Source organism: Mobula birostris, chromosome 9, assembly GCF_030028105.1.
Source record: "Mobula birostris isolate sMobBir1 chromosome 9, sMobBir1.hap1, whole genome shotgun sequence".
Lineage (NCBI taxonomy): Eukaryota > Metazoa > Chordata > Chondrichthyes > Myliobatiformes > Myliobatidae > Mobula > Mobula birostris.
In genome coordinates this window covers 16,777,528-16,792,312 of record NC_092378.1, presented here as the reverse complement: position 1 = coordinate 16,792,312, position 14,785 = coordinate 16,777,528, and the positions used below count along the sequence as shown (strand labels likewise).

Below are 14,785 nucleotides of genomic sequence, written 5' to 3'. Positions count from 1 at the left end.
GTGCTTGGAAGTAAGTACAGAGATGTCAGGGGTAAGGTTTTTTTTAAATAAACGCAGAGAGTGGTGAGTGTGTGGAATAGGCTGCCAGGGATGGTGGTGGAGGCAGATACAATCGAGTCTTTTAAGAAAGTCCTGAATAGGTACATGGAGCTTAGAAAAATAGAGGGCCATAGGTAACCCTAGGTAATTTCTAAAGTAAGTACATGTTCAGCACAGCATTGTGGGCTGAAGGGCCTGTATTGTGCTGTAGATTTTCTATGTTTGCATACTTTTATGTATTGAGTTGCTGCCACATGATTAGCTGATTAAATATTTGCATTAAGGTGTGCCCAAAATGTGGCCACCATATCTACATCAAAGTAATATTTAAAGAATTACTGCTTCCTTTCCCTAAAGATATCTGCGAGAACATGTAACATCTAATTTTTTCTTTCGCTGCAATAATAGTCTATTAAGATGGATTTATAATTTTAACACTGTTTGATTGCATGGTAGGTAGAACATATTTATGGCAGGGATAACTGTGAACAGTGGTATTTCATAATGATCCGTGCTAACTTTGATATCTGTTATATACATTAATGACCTGAAGGTGAACCAAGTTCACAGATGAGATGAAAATTCATTATCTCTGTGAAGGGCACTCTTAGGCTGTGGTTTGATACTGATCAGTTGGTAAGATGTGCAGAGAAATTAAATCCTCAAATATGCGAGGTAATACATTTTGGGAGGCCTCATAAGGTTAAAATGTACAGAATGAATGGTAGAACCCCAAAAAACACTGACAAACATAGTTATTTTGGGATACATTGCCAAGCATCGCTGAAGGCAGTAGCACCGATCTATAAGGTGATTAAGGGTATAAAGGAAACTTGTGACTATTATTCCCACAGTAGACTATATGAGAACAGAATCTAACAATACCAGAGCAACATGTGGCACAGATATTAGATCTAAGTAAATGGAATTAATGCAGAAAATCAAAGCTCATCTATAATTAAGAAAATGGCAGAGGCTCTATTTATAGTTTATCCACCTGCCTACACGAATTCTGCTAGGAAGAATAATTCTCACTCCGAAAAAGCCTGGTGAAAGTTTGAAGATTACATTTCTAGACAATTTCAAAACTTTTAAGCTTTGACAGTTGAATGTAATCTAGTTTTATGTGTCATTAACATTATAAAATATTGAACATTACTTAACCATACTTTTCAAAGGCAATCTCATGTCATGTACTTCAGCTTACCAGCTATCATTGAAATGGGTCACACTCTATGGTACTTTTTAAAGTCAATAGTCATTTCCATTAAGCTCTGCGTCAAGTCAATGACCTGAAATGTTGAGTTTCTCTCCTACAGAAATGAATATTCTGATGTCTTCTATTGCCAGATCAGATTTCCAGCAGTCACATTTTGTTGCATCAAGAAATTTAAGAACTGTAGCTATTCGAAGGAAAGAATTTACAAATATTGTTTGATTTTCATTCCTTCGGGTTTAAATTGAATACTGGGAAAAAAGTAATCACTTAAATCAGCAGTTCACTTTAATTTTATTGAAACAAGAGCTGCAGGTCATTCACCCCTTAAGCCAATTTTATCAGATCACAGCTGATTTTTATCTTGATTTCATTTACTTGTGTCAGGTGATGTAGAAGCTTGTGGCACATCGGGCAGCAACCTTTGCCATTTCTTTAGCATTTTGTCTGCTTTTTTTTCTTATGAGGCCGAGTTGCAAGCTGGATGCTCAACCCAGCACAGATGGAAAGTGTGCAAGGAGCTGGCCAGATTCGAATCCGGGGCCACTCGGCTCAAAGTCTGATGCAGTTGCCACTACATCACCAGATGGCCTAAGAAAACACAGTAAACAGCAGATAATGCAAGTCACAGAATTAAGTAACACTTCTGCAAATGGCTAATTTTAGAAGGCCAGCACCACAGGGAAGTTACTAAAGAAAACAGGTCAAACAAGTTCCTGAATATTGCTAAGAGACATATTTTAATTGTTGCAGCATACAGGCTATTTCATATTTACTTGCTGAGTCTGAGAGAGGACAAATCTTAGTCTGGTGTGTATTTAAAATAACCTTACATACAGACTTCAATTGGAATTTAAAATAAATTGTCACTATTATTTAACTTATATAATTGCATTTGTAAACTTATTTCATTCAAAGCTAGTAATTATTTGCATATTGGATGTCTAAGTAATACATAGTATGATTCTAAAGATGATAAAAAAAATTAATTTCAACTTTTCTAACAATTAATTCACTCAGCAAAGAAAAAAAAGACCTTGCATCAGATCTGAACTATCAACACATCCCTTTTGCCTCCACAGATACTAAGTGTCCCCCGTTTTCCCAGCAGTTTGTGTTTTCCCCCAAGTTTCTGCACCTACAATTCCCCACGTTTCCATTCACTTACTCAGAACCCATAACAACCGTGTTCTTCAAGTGACCTACTGGAATAACCTCAAAAAACTGGTGCCAAATTAATGTGCCAGGACAAATTTAACATCACTAGTTCATAGACGAGATAGTACAGTTGATAACTCCTGATTTCAACTCATCAATAAACTGAAAATTTATGTGGTATGCTTTTAGAATGTCTGCATCAACATTAATCCCGGTCATTTCTCTTAAATGTATCTACCTCAACATAATAGAAATATCAAAGGAAATTTAGTTTATAATATACATCAGATCAATCAAAAATTCCACCATTCTTTAGTCCTCCCTCTGATATATCCCAAGGATAGAGAAAGCCATTCCAAACAAGTTGTAATGCCTTGGTTGTAATCATATTAACTACATTTCTACATACTGTCATGTACTTTCCATGGAAAATGTTGCTTATTGGACCAGGATAGAGCTGCCCATTGGTGTGGTCATGGAAATATTCAACACTGACTTTAGATATATTATAAAAAAAAAACCCATGAAACATCCCATCCTCCCTTCAATGATATATTAGTGCTCTTCCTTGCTGAGTATACGTGAAATATAGTGAAGCACTTGATGTGGTAGAAGTAGGTTAATGGGGCTGGTTGATTTAGACATTTATTGCTTATTTATTTATCATTTCTTTCTCTTGTATTTGCAGAGTTTGGTGCTTTCTTGCACTCATTGGCTGTTTGTCCCTCCTGTTGGGTGCAGTCTTACATTGATTCTAAAATGTTTCTTGCATTTACTGAGTATATCTGTAAGAAAGTGAATCACAGTTGTAAATAATGTACATGTACTTTGATAATAAATTTACTTTGAACTTTGAAAAACTTCAATGAAATCACTTGTTTAAGTTTGGAGAACAGTTCCTGTTTTTGTCCAGTTAAAAAGAAAAATGAGTGAAATCTACGTACCCTATCCTCACTATCTCATGTGTCAGACACATAACGTCCTTGCCAAAATGAACCAACCTAACTTTCAGAATGAGGGTATTTCCTCATTGTTTGCTATGGTTAGTGATGCAGCTTACAAGATCAATTGGAAACTCAAACACCTATACATTATGAGCTTTCACTGCAGAGGTATCACAACAATTTGAAGCCTAACACTTCCTCCAACTCCCACAACTCAGATGCAGTGACCCTAGTGCTATATGTCTGGACTTGACTTTCTTTGTGACCTCATGGACTTCCTCTAGGTGCTCTAATTTTCATTCCATAACCCAAACATATGCAGGTTAATTGGCAACAGCAAACTTCCCCATAGGGTGTAGGTGAATGATAGAACCTGAAGGGAATTGATACATTGATGGGAGAATAAGTATTTGTGTCAGTCTTCACTGTGGAAGGTACCAGCAGCATACCAGAAATTCCAATGAAGTGAGTGTGGTTGCCGTTATTAAGGAGGTAGTGCTTGGGAAGATGAAAGGTCTGAAGGTAGATAACTCACCTGGATCAGATGGACCAGGTTCTGAAAGTGGTAGTTGAAGAAATTGAAGAGGAAGTAGTAATGATCTTTCAAGAATCACCAGATTCTGAAATGGTTCCAGAGGTGGAAAATTGCAAATGCCACTCTTTATGAAGAGAAGGAGGCAAAGGAAAGAAAATTATGGGTCATCTAGCCAGACTTCAGTGGTTGAGATGATGTTGGAGTCCATTATTAAGCACGAGGTTTCAGGGTACTTGGAGGCACATGATAAGGATAGGCCAAAGTCAGCATGGTTTCCTTAAGGGGAAATCTTGCTTGACGAATTCTTGGAATCCTTTAAGGAAGTTACAGGCGGGATAGATAAAGAAGGCCTGTGGATATTGTTTACTTGGATTTTCAGAAGGCCTTTGACAAGCTGCCACTGTTAAACAAGATAAGAGCCCACAGCATTACAGGAAGGATACTAGCCTGGTCAGAAAACCAGTTGACTGGCAAGGAACAAAGAGTGGGTTAAAACAAAAAAAAAGGGGCCTTTTTTGATTGGCTGCTGGAGATTAGTGGTGTTCTGCAGGGGTTGGCTTTAGGTCCGCTGCTTTTCAAGTTATATGTTAATGATCTGTTTGATAAAATTGATGGCTTTGTCACCAGATTTGTGGACACTACAAACATAGATGAAGGGTCAGGCATTACTGAGGAAGCAGGGAGTCTGCAGGAGGATTTGGACAGATTAGGAGAATGGGCAAAGAAGTCAGAGGTAGAATACAATGTAGGGAAGTGTTGGTCATGAACATTGGTAGGAGTAAAGATGTAGACTACTTTCTAAATAGAGAGCAAATTCAGAAATTGGAGGTGCAATAGGACTCGAGCCCGAGTGCACAATTCTCTAAAGGTTAACTCGCAGTTTAAGTTAGTAGTAAGGAAGGCAAATACAATGTTAGCATTTATTTCAAGATGACTAGAATATAAAAACAAGGATATAATGCTGAGGCTTTATAAGGCATTGTTCAGTCAGCATTTGGAGTATTGTGCGCACTTTTGGGCCACTAGAATGGCTCACAGCAAATGGGGTTAAGCTCATAATGAAAAGGTATTGGACATAGTTATTGTAACCCCACTGGTTAAAAATAGATCTAAGAAATTCTGCTTTCTCATCATTTATTAAATTTCAAGTTTGGACTATTATACAGAGTTGTAACTCAATTCTCACCTGTTGTAAACGAGGGCAGACTTAGTGCGAATACCTATGCTGGACAGATGCAAAAAGAGAAATAACCTTTCTGATTAGCATCCTCAGGCATCTAATGAAACTAACAGAATATTATAATATAATCAACTTAATAGAATTTGAACAAAGTGCACTGTCTTTCTTTCTTGACATTCCACTCAAGAACTGAGATTCAATTTTAATGGCCAGTGAATTTCTGAACTGACACTAATGGTAGAGCACTACATGGGTTTCACAAGTAATCACTTGCTTATTGAGGGAATGTACAGATATTAGTTTTTAAGTTGTAGAGATAAAAACACGAATGTTAACCCTGCAAGTAGAAAACATGGGTAAAAACTTATTTTCTAAATTACGAAATGGGCTAAAAGGTATTTTCAAATGTTATAAATCAAATGTTGGCTTATAATTAAAGGATTTACTGATGCAGAAGAGTATTTCCAGTCACTAAGAAATTATTAGTTTCCTTAGCACATTTCTAAATTAATCAATTACTTTGGTGCAGTGATTACCACCAGGTTTAGGAACAGTTATTACCCCTCAACCATCAGGCTTTTGAACCAAAGGGGATACCTTCACCCAACTTCACTTGCCCCATCAATGAAATGTTTCCAAAATCAATGGACTCACTTTCAAGAACACCATCTCATGTTCGATATTTTTTTATTATTACTACTTCTTTTTGCATTTGCAGAGTTTGTTGTTTTTGCACACTGGTTGAACGCCCATGTTGGCGCAGACTTACATTGATTCTGTTATGGTTGTTATTGATTCTATTATGGATTTATTGAGTACACCTGCAAGAAAATAGTTGTTCTAGTGACGTATGTACTTCCATAATAAATTTACTTTAAACTTTACCAATACAATAGCAGACTAAAAAATGAATAGATATACACAGCTACTCCCAATAATACTAAGCAAAAAATATGTAGCCTACTCCAAGATGATGTTTTTGAATTGCTAATAAAACTTCAAAAATGAAACCACCAACTTCACACACATCATTCAAATGTTACATTTACAAAAGTTAAACAGATACTTTATTTACTTGCAATTAAAACATGACAAAACATTCAAGTGGTAGATAATCATAATGCAAGCCCTTGCACAGCAATCTAAATTTATGGAACTGAATAGGTTATGCAAAAAAAAAAAATTGCACCACTATGAAAATTAAGGCTTTTTAAGTTTGCATTTGGCCACCTTAAAGCACATGTAGCATTAATTTTCAATTTCAAATTACTGTGCCTCAATTCCTCAGATAAACTTCTATCCAAAAGTTAATGCATACAAAGCATAAAGGCATTGTTAAATAAAATTAGCAGAATTTAGGCCATGTAACCAAGTACACTCAGATAATTATTTCTCACATTCACCATCAATACCCACAATACTCTTCCACCAAGAAACATTTCAACAAAACAGCACACGCATAACGTAACCACTAACAGGCAATGTCTAATTTAATGTATATTTGGTACTGATAATTACAAATATGCATAAGCAAGCAGAATTACAGTGAGAACCTACAGCTGCAGGAGCATTTAGACCTCCAAGCAAACTTGCAAAATCTTAAAATATGTTAAAATATATACTTCCGGATGTAGACCCGCACTGTACAATTCATATAAACATTATTCCTCATGTAAACAGAAGAAACTCACAAGGAAAGACATTTTTCTGAAAATGTTAACAGCTATTTAAAAGCATTATAGACCAAAGACAAAATATAAATGAGACAGAAACATACATTTTCTGTACATAATAATCATAATTTCCACAGGTTGTTCTAAAATTAAAAAAACAATTATTTTAATAGCTGTTGCAATTATCAGAGCACAGTTAATCACTGGAACTATTATCTTGCATCTCCATTTTAAAGAAGCTACAAATGTCAAAGAAGCAGAGTCAGCTGTGAGAAATCATCTAAAGATATCTTTGGACTTCCATCTAAATGATGCTAAAATAGTGGTGCTTCCAGTAAATTACAGCTTTTATTTGACAAAACCAGACTTACTACTCATTATAAGTTCAATACAACATTGGTAAAAGGAATACTTCCTCCAATATGATCAACAATAACACTGAAAGTAGGATGCGGATTAACAGTTACCTACTAATAGAATGTTTCTGAAGTTTAAAAAATAGCTTTGTTTTTTTTGTGCAAAATGACTTGGGAGCTTTCATCCGCTTGTTGAAAGATACCACCACAGGAAAGTCCATTTTTCAATTGTCAATGAGTTCAGTAAAGTGGAATGCTGGCACTGTCAAAATGAGAAATAGTTCATCATATCTAGAAGTATATAAAAAAAAGTTAAACTTTAGTAAGTTAATACAGCTTGAATTTAAAATGAATGATCTAATCAAATACAGTTGATTGGACAATCGATTAATCAGGACAGCGGCACATTTGGCACAACTCTTGAAGAACAAAATTAATTGAAAAAAATAGCCAGTATTCACTTCATTTATTTGGGACTCTATGCCGCTTAATTGGGACAGAAGACTGTTCCCGTATAGTTTCTAACTAGTATCAGTCACGTGCTTGTGTGGCCTTTAGACAATACACCTTACTCAGAGCGAACAAATTTTAAATAATGTTAGTTGTGTGTGTTTGTGTTCAAAATGCAGTGATTTTTGTCACTGATAGTCAGCGAGAAATAAGCAGAAAGCCAATTCAGAACTGTTTTGCTCATTGCGGTTTTAAGCATTCAGGCTTGTAAATGCCAGAAACAGCTAGGAGTGAAAATGAAATTATTTCACCACTTAAACAAGTTAGGAACTCCAAAGAATTTGAAGGTATTAATAATCATCTTGAATGTTACCTTTGATTCCCACCGGACACTCAGCTCTCAACTGTGGCTCCAAGTAGCTGTTTGCATGTGACAGTGACCACACCTCAGCATGCCACTTTGACAGGTGGGCTTAACCAGGTGAGGTTACCCAGCGGGTGTCATAACCTGAGTGAGATGGGATCATACCTATCCTAGCATGTGAAGCCTACTCTGGCACACCGGGTGGCAGATGAGATCTACAGTGAGATCCAACAGCTAGGAAGGTGGTTCTGCAAAGCTCCGTGGAGAGTGAAGAACATGACGAGGCACAGAAGTCATAGAGTTCAGCAAGCCAAGGAAGACCCCAGTTGTGATGATATTCATATCATTGACCCAGACTTCTGAGGTTGAGAGTGTAACTGCCCCAGTGCAATGGCTTTTCCACTTTAGAAACTCTCTTGCACAAGTTTCCAGTCATCGTCAGACATAATGGACAGTCAGCAGTAGTACTGGTAGTTTCTAATTTCTGCATTTCATTTAAATACATCATTTGTAACTCAATTAAATGGCAGTCTGTATTTTTTATACTAAGAAAACTATTTCCATGAAACTTCAGTTAATTGGGGGCAGCCGCCAATTTGACCAAAATATACTGGTTCCGATTTGGGCCAATTAACCAGAATCCACTGTACTATACAGCTTGTCATTGACAGACAAAAGCCAATCCAATTGTTGTCTGACCCGAAACCCATCAAACTTCTCAACATAGGCTTATCCAAATCAATTTTCATTATTACTTCCTGACTATTTATTCCACATTTTAAATCTTCAGTACAAATTATATCCAATGTGAATATGTTCCTTAGGTTTACATCAATATAAACCTACTTAAAACTTGTCTCAAGCTTACTTGCAGTAGCATCACATGCATATAGCAGTACTTTTCAATATTACCAATATATATCTGTAGCATTTCTAAAAAGTTCAAGTGAAAGTTCTACTAAAACAATATAATAATTAACGAACTAACATCTACTTTACTATTATAACCAGCATTTATATTAACACCTGATTTTTAAAACCATTCTTTTGTTTCCTATTGAATAAGTCTGATAGGCTGGATCAGACTCTTCAATTTGTTTTCAAAAACACTGCTCAAAATACAGTATTAAACTTCCATTTGTTTAGAGAACAAATGCTGATGTGGTATTGAGCAAGAAATTGAAAGTGCCATATTGGATCCTTACTTTGTGCTATAGGAAGGCAAATGCAATATTAGCATTCACTTTGAGAGGATGACAACAGAAAAGCAAGGATGCAATGCTGGGGCTTTAAGGCACTGGTCAGACTACATTTGGAGTATAGTGAGTAGTCTTGGGCATCTTATCTAATAAAGAATCTGCTAGCATTGGGGGGGGGGGAGGGGGGAGAAGAAGTAAATTGAAAGGCCTAAACAGACTGGGCATGGAGAGAATGTTTCCAACAGTGGGAGAGTCTAGGACCAGAAGGCACAGCCTCAAAATAGAAGGATGTTCCTTTATAACTGAGATGAGGAGGAATTTCTTTCGCCAGACAGTGATGAATCTGTAGAATTTGCTGCTACAGAGAGATGTGGATGCCAAGTCATTGGGTATATTTAAAGTGAAGGTTGATAGATTCTTTAATAGTAAGGGTATCAAAGGTTATGCGGAGAACGCTACAAAATGGGGTGGAAAGAAAGGGCAAAAATCAAAGGGAAGTAAGAGAAATTAACCAGAGTCGAGGATGAGAGGGGAAAATAAAGAGGTGCTCAGCGCTGTCTGTCTGCATTTCACCAGTCTCCTCCTTGCTGCTGCTGGTGGAAGGTGTAGGAGTCTTTGTTCCCTTGCCACCAGATTCAGGAGCAGTTGTTGCCCTGCAGCCATCAGGCTACTGTATGGGCTTCGCTCGCCTCAGCGATGAACACGCACAGCGCCAAGGGACTGACTTTTGGGTACCCTGCAGTTCATGATCCATGTTTACGTGCTTACTTCTTTTTACTATTTACCAGGCACTTTGGCCTGAACTGACTCTGCAGGCTTAGCCTGCAGCCACCAGGTTTTGTAAATATAATAGAAGACTTTAGAGTACTGACAAATTGACTCTCTTGTCACAAAGGGATGCATGCACAATTTCCAAGAGAAATGTTTGCTGATAAAAAGGGGCATTTGCTTAAAATACATATAGCACTACCATTCTTCATAGAATCCCCACCCAGCCATCCTTTGCATATAGTTATCAACATGAGGTTGAATGCAACTTTGTTTTTACCTGGCTCAAAGTTAAAATAGGATTATTAAAGCAGCTGGCATTTTGCTGGCTTTGGAGGCCTTCCATAAACCGGTGATTTTCTGTTGATTTGTCGGACCAGATCATAAAAAATCTGTGAACAAAAATATTTCAACAGTAAAATTTAAGCAAATACCTAATTTTCACAACGCCCTTAAAAATACTTTTAGACTGTTCAGAAACAAGATTTACAAAAAAATGCTGGAGGAATTCAGCAGGTCAGACAGCATCTATGGGAATAAATAAAAATTTCATATTTTGAGAGGAGGGAAATTGATAGGGGAGGAGAGTACACCACAGGAGAAAGGGATGGAGGAGGGGGCAAAGGGGGAGGCGATAGACAGGTGAGAAGAGGTAAAAAGCCGGACTATTTTTTTTGCATTGGTGCATTTGAATAAGTGGCACAGGTTACATCACCCAACCCCAAAATTCTTTCACACAAACAACTGAATTTATGGTATATATTGCTCAATTAAATTTCTCTCTTTTTTTTTTAGAAAATCAACTAAAATATTTCATAATATCTAAATAAAAGATGTTATTGCAATATGTGATATTTTAAATAAAATACTTTAGCAACAAGTATAATGAAATTCACTCGAATGCTATCAATCCAAGCCTTGCATAATCATCTTTGCCACTGGTAGCATTTTACATCCACATTTAATCTTTTCTGCCTGCAATAAGTTACTCACAATTAGGTGGCTCAAACTGAATTGAAGCAGCGGGATAAACTATCAAGGATATTTAAATACCATTGTCTTTGTAAATAAGAAGCTTAGTGTAAAACCAGCTTTTAACTAGAAAACTGTCAATTCTAGCGCAGCACCTTAGCAAATTTCTTAAGGTCCTATAGAAGATGCAGAGTTAATCTCTGCGCAGAAAAGGAGAAATACCGCTTAGGTTTGACATCAGATGCAAAAACAGAAAATGCTGGAATCATTGTGGGTCAGGCAGCATTTTGCAGACAGAAACAAAGTCAAAGATTCAGGTTGATGCCACCTCATTTCATCACCACATGGCAGAGACTAGAAAAGCTAGATTAATTCTCAATAGAGAAAATATTGAAAAGGTATTTAGTAAGGATAGTCAAAATTAGGAGGGAAGAGTTAGATTGACCTTAGTAGGTTAAAAGGTCAGCACAACATTGTGGGACAAAGGGCCTGTACCGTGCTGTTATGTTCCTAAGGTTGGCAGAAATCGGAAAATGAATTTGATATCAACTTCTAATTAGGATACATCCATGAAAGAACTTTGCAGGGAAAGAGAAATTAAAACTGAAGGAATTAGATCACTCTCTTTTATCTCCCGCTGATCAAAAAGGCCCAAGGCCAACCTTAGTGTCCCTCACCATACAGCAGTAGGGTGTATGGGTGCCTCCTATGCTGTTTGATTTTAAGTGCATTAAACAAATCCAGTTACATTGAATGTAAAAACAATGAGATATTGACAGTAAAAACAAACACTGAATATTCTTCAGAATACCCAATGTTCTATAATCTACTTCCAAAAAGAAAGAAATTTTCATCTCCTTTGTTTTCTAATGCCACCATTAGTAACAGCTCTCAAAGGTAATACAGAGAACCATCTCCTTGAACCACTTTATTCCACCTGGAAAAGATGGTGGATATTAGTGGAAATAAAGTGTCACTTGACGGCAATTGCAATGACACCTTCCATCATTTTGAGAACAGTATGTGTCTATGAAGTTGTTAATGCTAATGTGGTAGATACCAGTGCTGCAAATGCAATGGAATAACCTGACCAAGGAGCAGGTAGATCCTGAATAAAGTTCCTCTGCTCCCACATTTTCTGCTGTAATAAGTACTCTGCCAGTTTTAGATAACACATGGAATGAATCAAATGGTCATTGACCAGCTTCTGCGATGCCTGATTTTATGAAGCAGTTGAGGGAACTCATCTGCTCAGTATTCCTAGCTTCAGCTTCATCTGGTTACTCACTTGCTGGGCTCTATGATCGAGAAACAGGGACTGTTCTTGAAGCCACCTCATGCTTTTTGTGTTTAATTGCTTCATGGTATTTGAAGCTGGAAACGAAAGGACTACAAAACAGTCTCATTCAGTGATTGTTATTTGGGACACTTAAAGTCAGGGATCAAAGCTGGTTCTATAGTAATTTGGCTGATCTATTAACACATCAGAAGACTTTTACAATATCAAGGCAGTCGTAACACACAAGTAATATACAATGTCCTTTTAACCCAATATTTTAGAATGAATCCCAAACATTTAACTGCAATAACTAAATTTCATTTGTACATTGACAGACAATCTAGGTTTAACATCTAAAATTGCAGTGATGCAACTTAACCTACTGAAGTGCCAGTGTGAGCCTGCTGAGAAATTGTCCAGCAGGAAGGAGTTGGAATTTGATAACTTTTGGATGGAGATTGTTTTTTAGTACTGAAACCCCCTGGTTTCCTTGGCTGTGCAAGTGTAGGAAAGACACACTCCGGTCCCACCAAACCCATGAGATTGAGATGGCTCTCCCACCCCAAACCCTGGTTTGTGTGGATGCTATGTAATCTGCAACTCTGTTACAAATTAGTGCCACGTCATAACAGACAGTACACTGCATATGATTAAAGGAATTATATTTATGAATCTTAACTAAAGGGTTAGTAAAGAAAAACAAACATATAAGGGTCCATTTTAATTAAACAGTCAAATGTGCACAAGTTGGAGCTCAGCACTTCGATATTTACTGATCCTCAGTTGTTCTCAGCACCTGGATCCACCAAACCACAGTCCGCACTGGGTCAAATCCTACAACCATTTCTCCCCAGTGCCTTCTTTCTTCATCTCCCGCCGAACAAAGCCCCAAGACCAACCTTAGTGCCCCTCACCAAAAACCTCCCCCCAGTTCCACCATCCTAATTGGATGGCACACATTCCTCATCTTCAACAATAACCCAAACAGACTGAAAGCAGAGCAGACTGCTCTTACAGAAATGCTAAATGAAATACTTACAACATATCAATAAAAATGTGAACCAGGGTGTTACATTACCTATATGTACTGGCCATAAGGACAAGAGGAGATAATATCAATGCCTACAAACTGCACATCATTCTGCCATACATCACATCACAAGAACATGAACATTCGAGACATTAACACGCTCTCAGTGTAGATCAATAAATATAATATCATATGCTCAGTTAAACCATTCTCAAGCATGGATAAGATTTATCTGCATTCAATAATGCATCTCAAACTTAATTTCAACACATTTCACACATTTTTAGTTTTTCATTGAAGGCCTGCAACCTGAATGCCATTGAAGAAAGGATCAGACTTGTGCAATTTGTTTGAAATTTAATCAACAAATGAGTGGAGATTTTCCCAGCAGGTAAATCTGTTTAATACAACACAAGACCGAAGATTGTTCTGAAAGTTAATTTGCAGAAAAGAACGAGGCTCACCTCATTAACATTAATCTTTGACTTTGCAGAGGATTCAAGAAAGGCACAGTTACACCACTGTCTTGCTAGATTCTGTCCCTGTTCCTTTCCAACCACTCGCTCTTCCTCCAAATCACACTTATTACCAACCAAAATCATTGGCACCTACAAGTAAAAATTTCAGTTGTTAATGGCTAACAAAACAGTTATACAATTAGAAAAACACATGCTTTACTTTCTTCTTTTATTTTATTAAAATGTACCAAATAGCAATATATAAATTATATTTATGGTTGTGACCAAAGAAAACGATGCCATTGCCACTGGGTATATTTAATATACAATCAGTGGCCGCTTTATTAAGTATACCTGCTCACTATATCCAATCAGCCAATCATGCGGCAGCATCTCAATGCATAAAAGCATGCAGGTATGGTCAAGAGATTCAGTTGTTGTTCAGAACAAACATCAGAATGGGGAAGCAATGTGAACACAAAATAATCTGCAGATGCTGGGGTCAAAGCAACACTCACAACATGCTGGAGGAACTTAGCGGGTCGGGCAGCATCCATGGAAAAGATCAGTCGATGTTTTGGACCGGAACCCTTCGTCAGGACTGTCCTGACGTGAGTCCTGACGAAGGGTTCCGGCCCGAAACGTCGACCAGTCTTTTCCACGGATGCTGCCCGACCTGCTGAGTTCCTCCAGCGTGTTGTGAGGGAAGCAATGTGATCTAGGTGACTTTGACCGTGGAATGATTGTTGGTCAGATGGGGTAGTTTGAATATCTCAGAAACAGCTGATCTCCTGTGATTTTCATGCACAGGTCTCTGGAGTTTACAGAGAAAGGTGTGGAAAAACAACAACAAAAAAAATCCAGTGAGTGGCAATTCTGTGGGTGAAAATCTCTTGTTAATGAGCGAGGTCAGAAGAGAATAGCCAGACTAGTTCAAGCTGACAGGAAGGCAACGGTAACTCAAATAACCGCATGTTATAACAGTAGTGTGCAGAAGAGAATCTCTAAATGCACATGTTGAACCTTGAAGTGGATGGCAGCTGTAAACATGAGCAGCATACAATGTCCATCTGACAATATCTTGGAATGGATCCCAAACATTTACCTGCAATAACTAATATTTTATTAGTAATTTACTGCTTGAAATGTTCTGTTCAAGAAAGC

The 14,785-nt window shown here is 37.4% G+C and overlaps 1 protein-coding gene and 1 long non-coding RNA gene across 4 annotated transcripts in view; both read right to left on the bottom strand.

Moving 5' to 3' along the window:
* Nucleotides 1-1,972: 1,972 nt before the first annotated feature.
* Nucleotides 1,973-5,185, bottom strand: LOC140203327 (uncharacterized). Its single transcript, XR_011887342.1, has 2 exons — nt 5,079-5,185; nt 1,973-3,198 (listed from the first exon to the last, which is right to left on the bottom strand). It is a non-coding gene; the product is annotated as an uncharacterized lncRNA (long non-coding RNA).
* A 926-nt stretch (nt 5,186-6,111) lies between these two features.
* Nucleotides 6,112-14,785, bottom strand: part of LOC140202556 (ras-related protein Rap-1b) — a 64,468-nt gene continuing 55,794 nt past the window's right edge. For 2 of the 3 annotated variants that reach the window (XM_072267545.1, XM_072267546.1), the window contains exons 6-8: nt 13,628-13,771; nt 10,163-10,274; nt 6,112-7,392 (exon numbers count right to left, since the gene is read on the bottom strand). In XM_072267545.1, coding sequence (XP_072123646.1) covers nt 10,188-10,274; nt 13,628-13,771 — 231 coding nt within the window. In that variant the 3' untranslated portion in view covers nt 6,112-7,392; nt 10,163-10,187. The remainder of the gene's footprint in view (nt 7,393-10,162; nt 10,275-13,627; nt 13,772-14,785) is intronic. The other variant, XM_072267547.1, reaches the window with a different exon arrangement.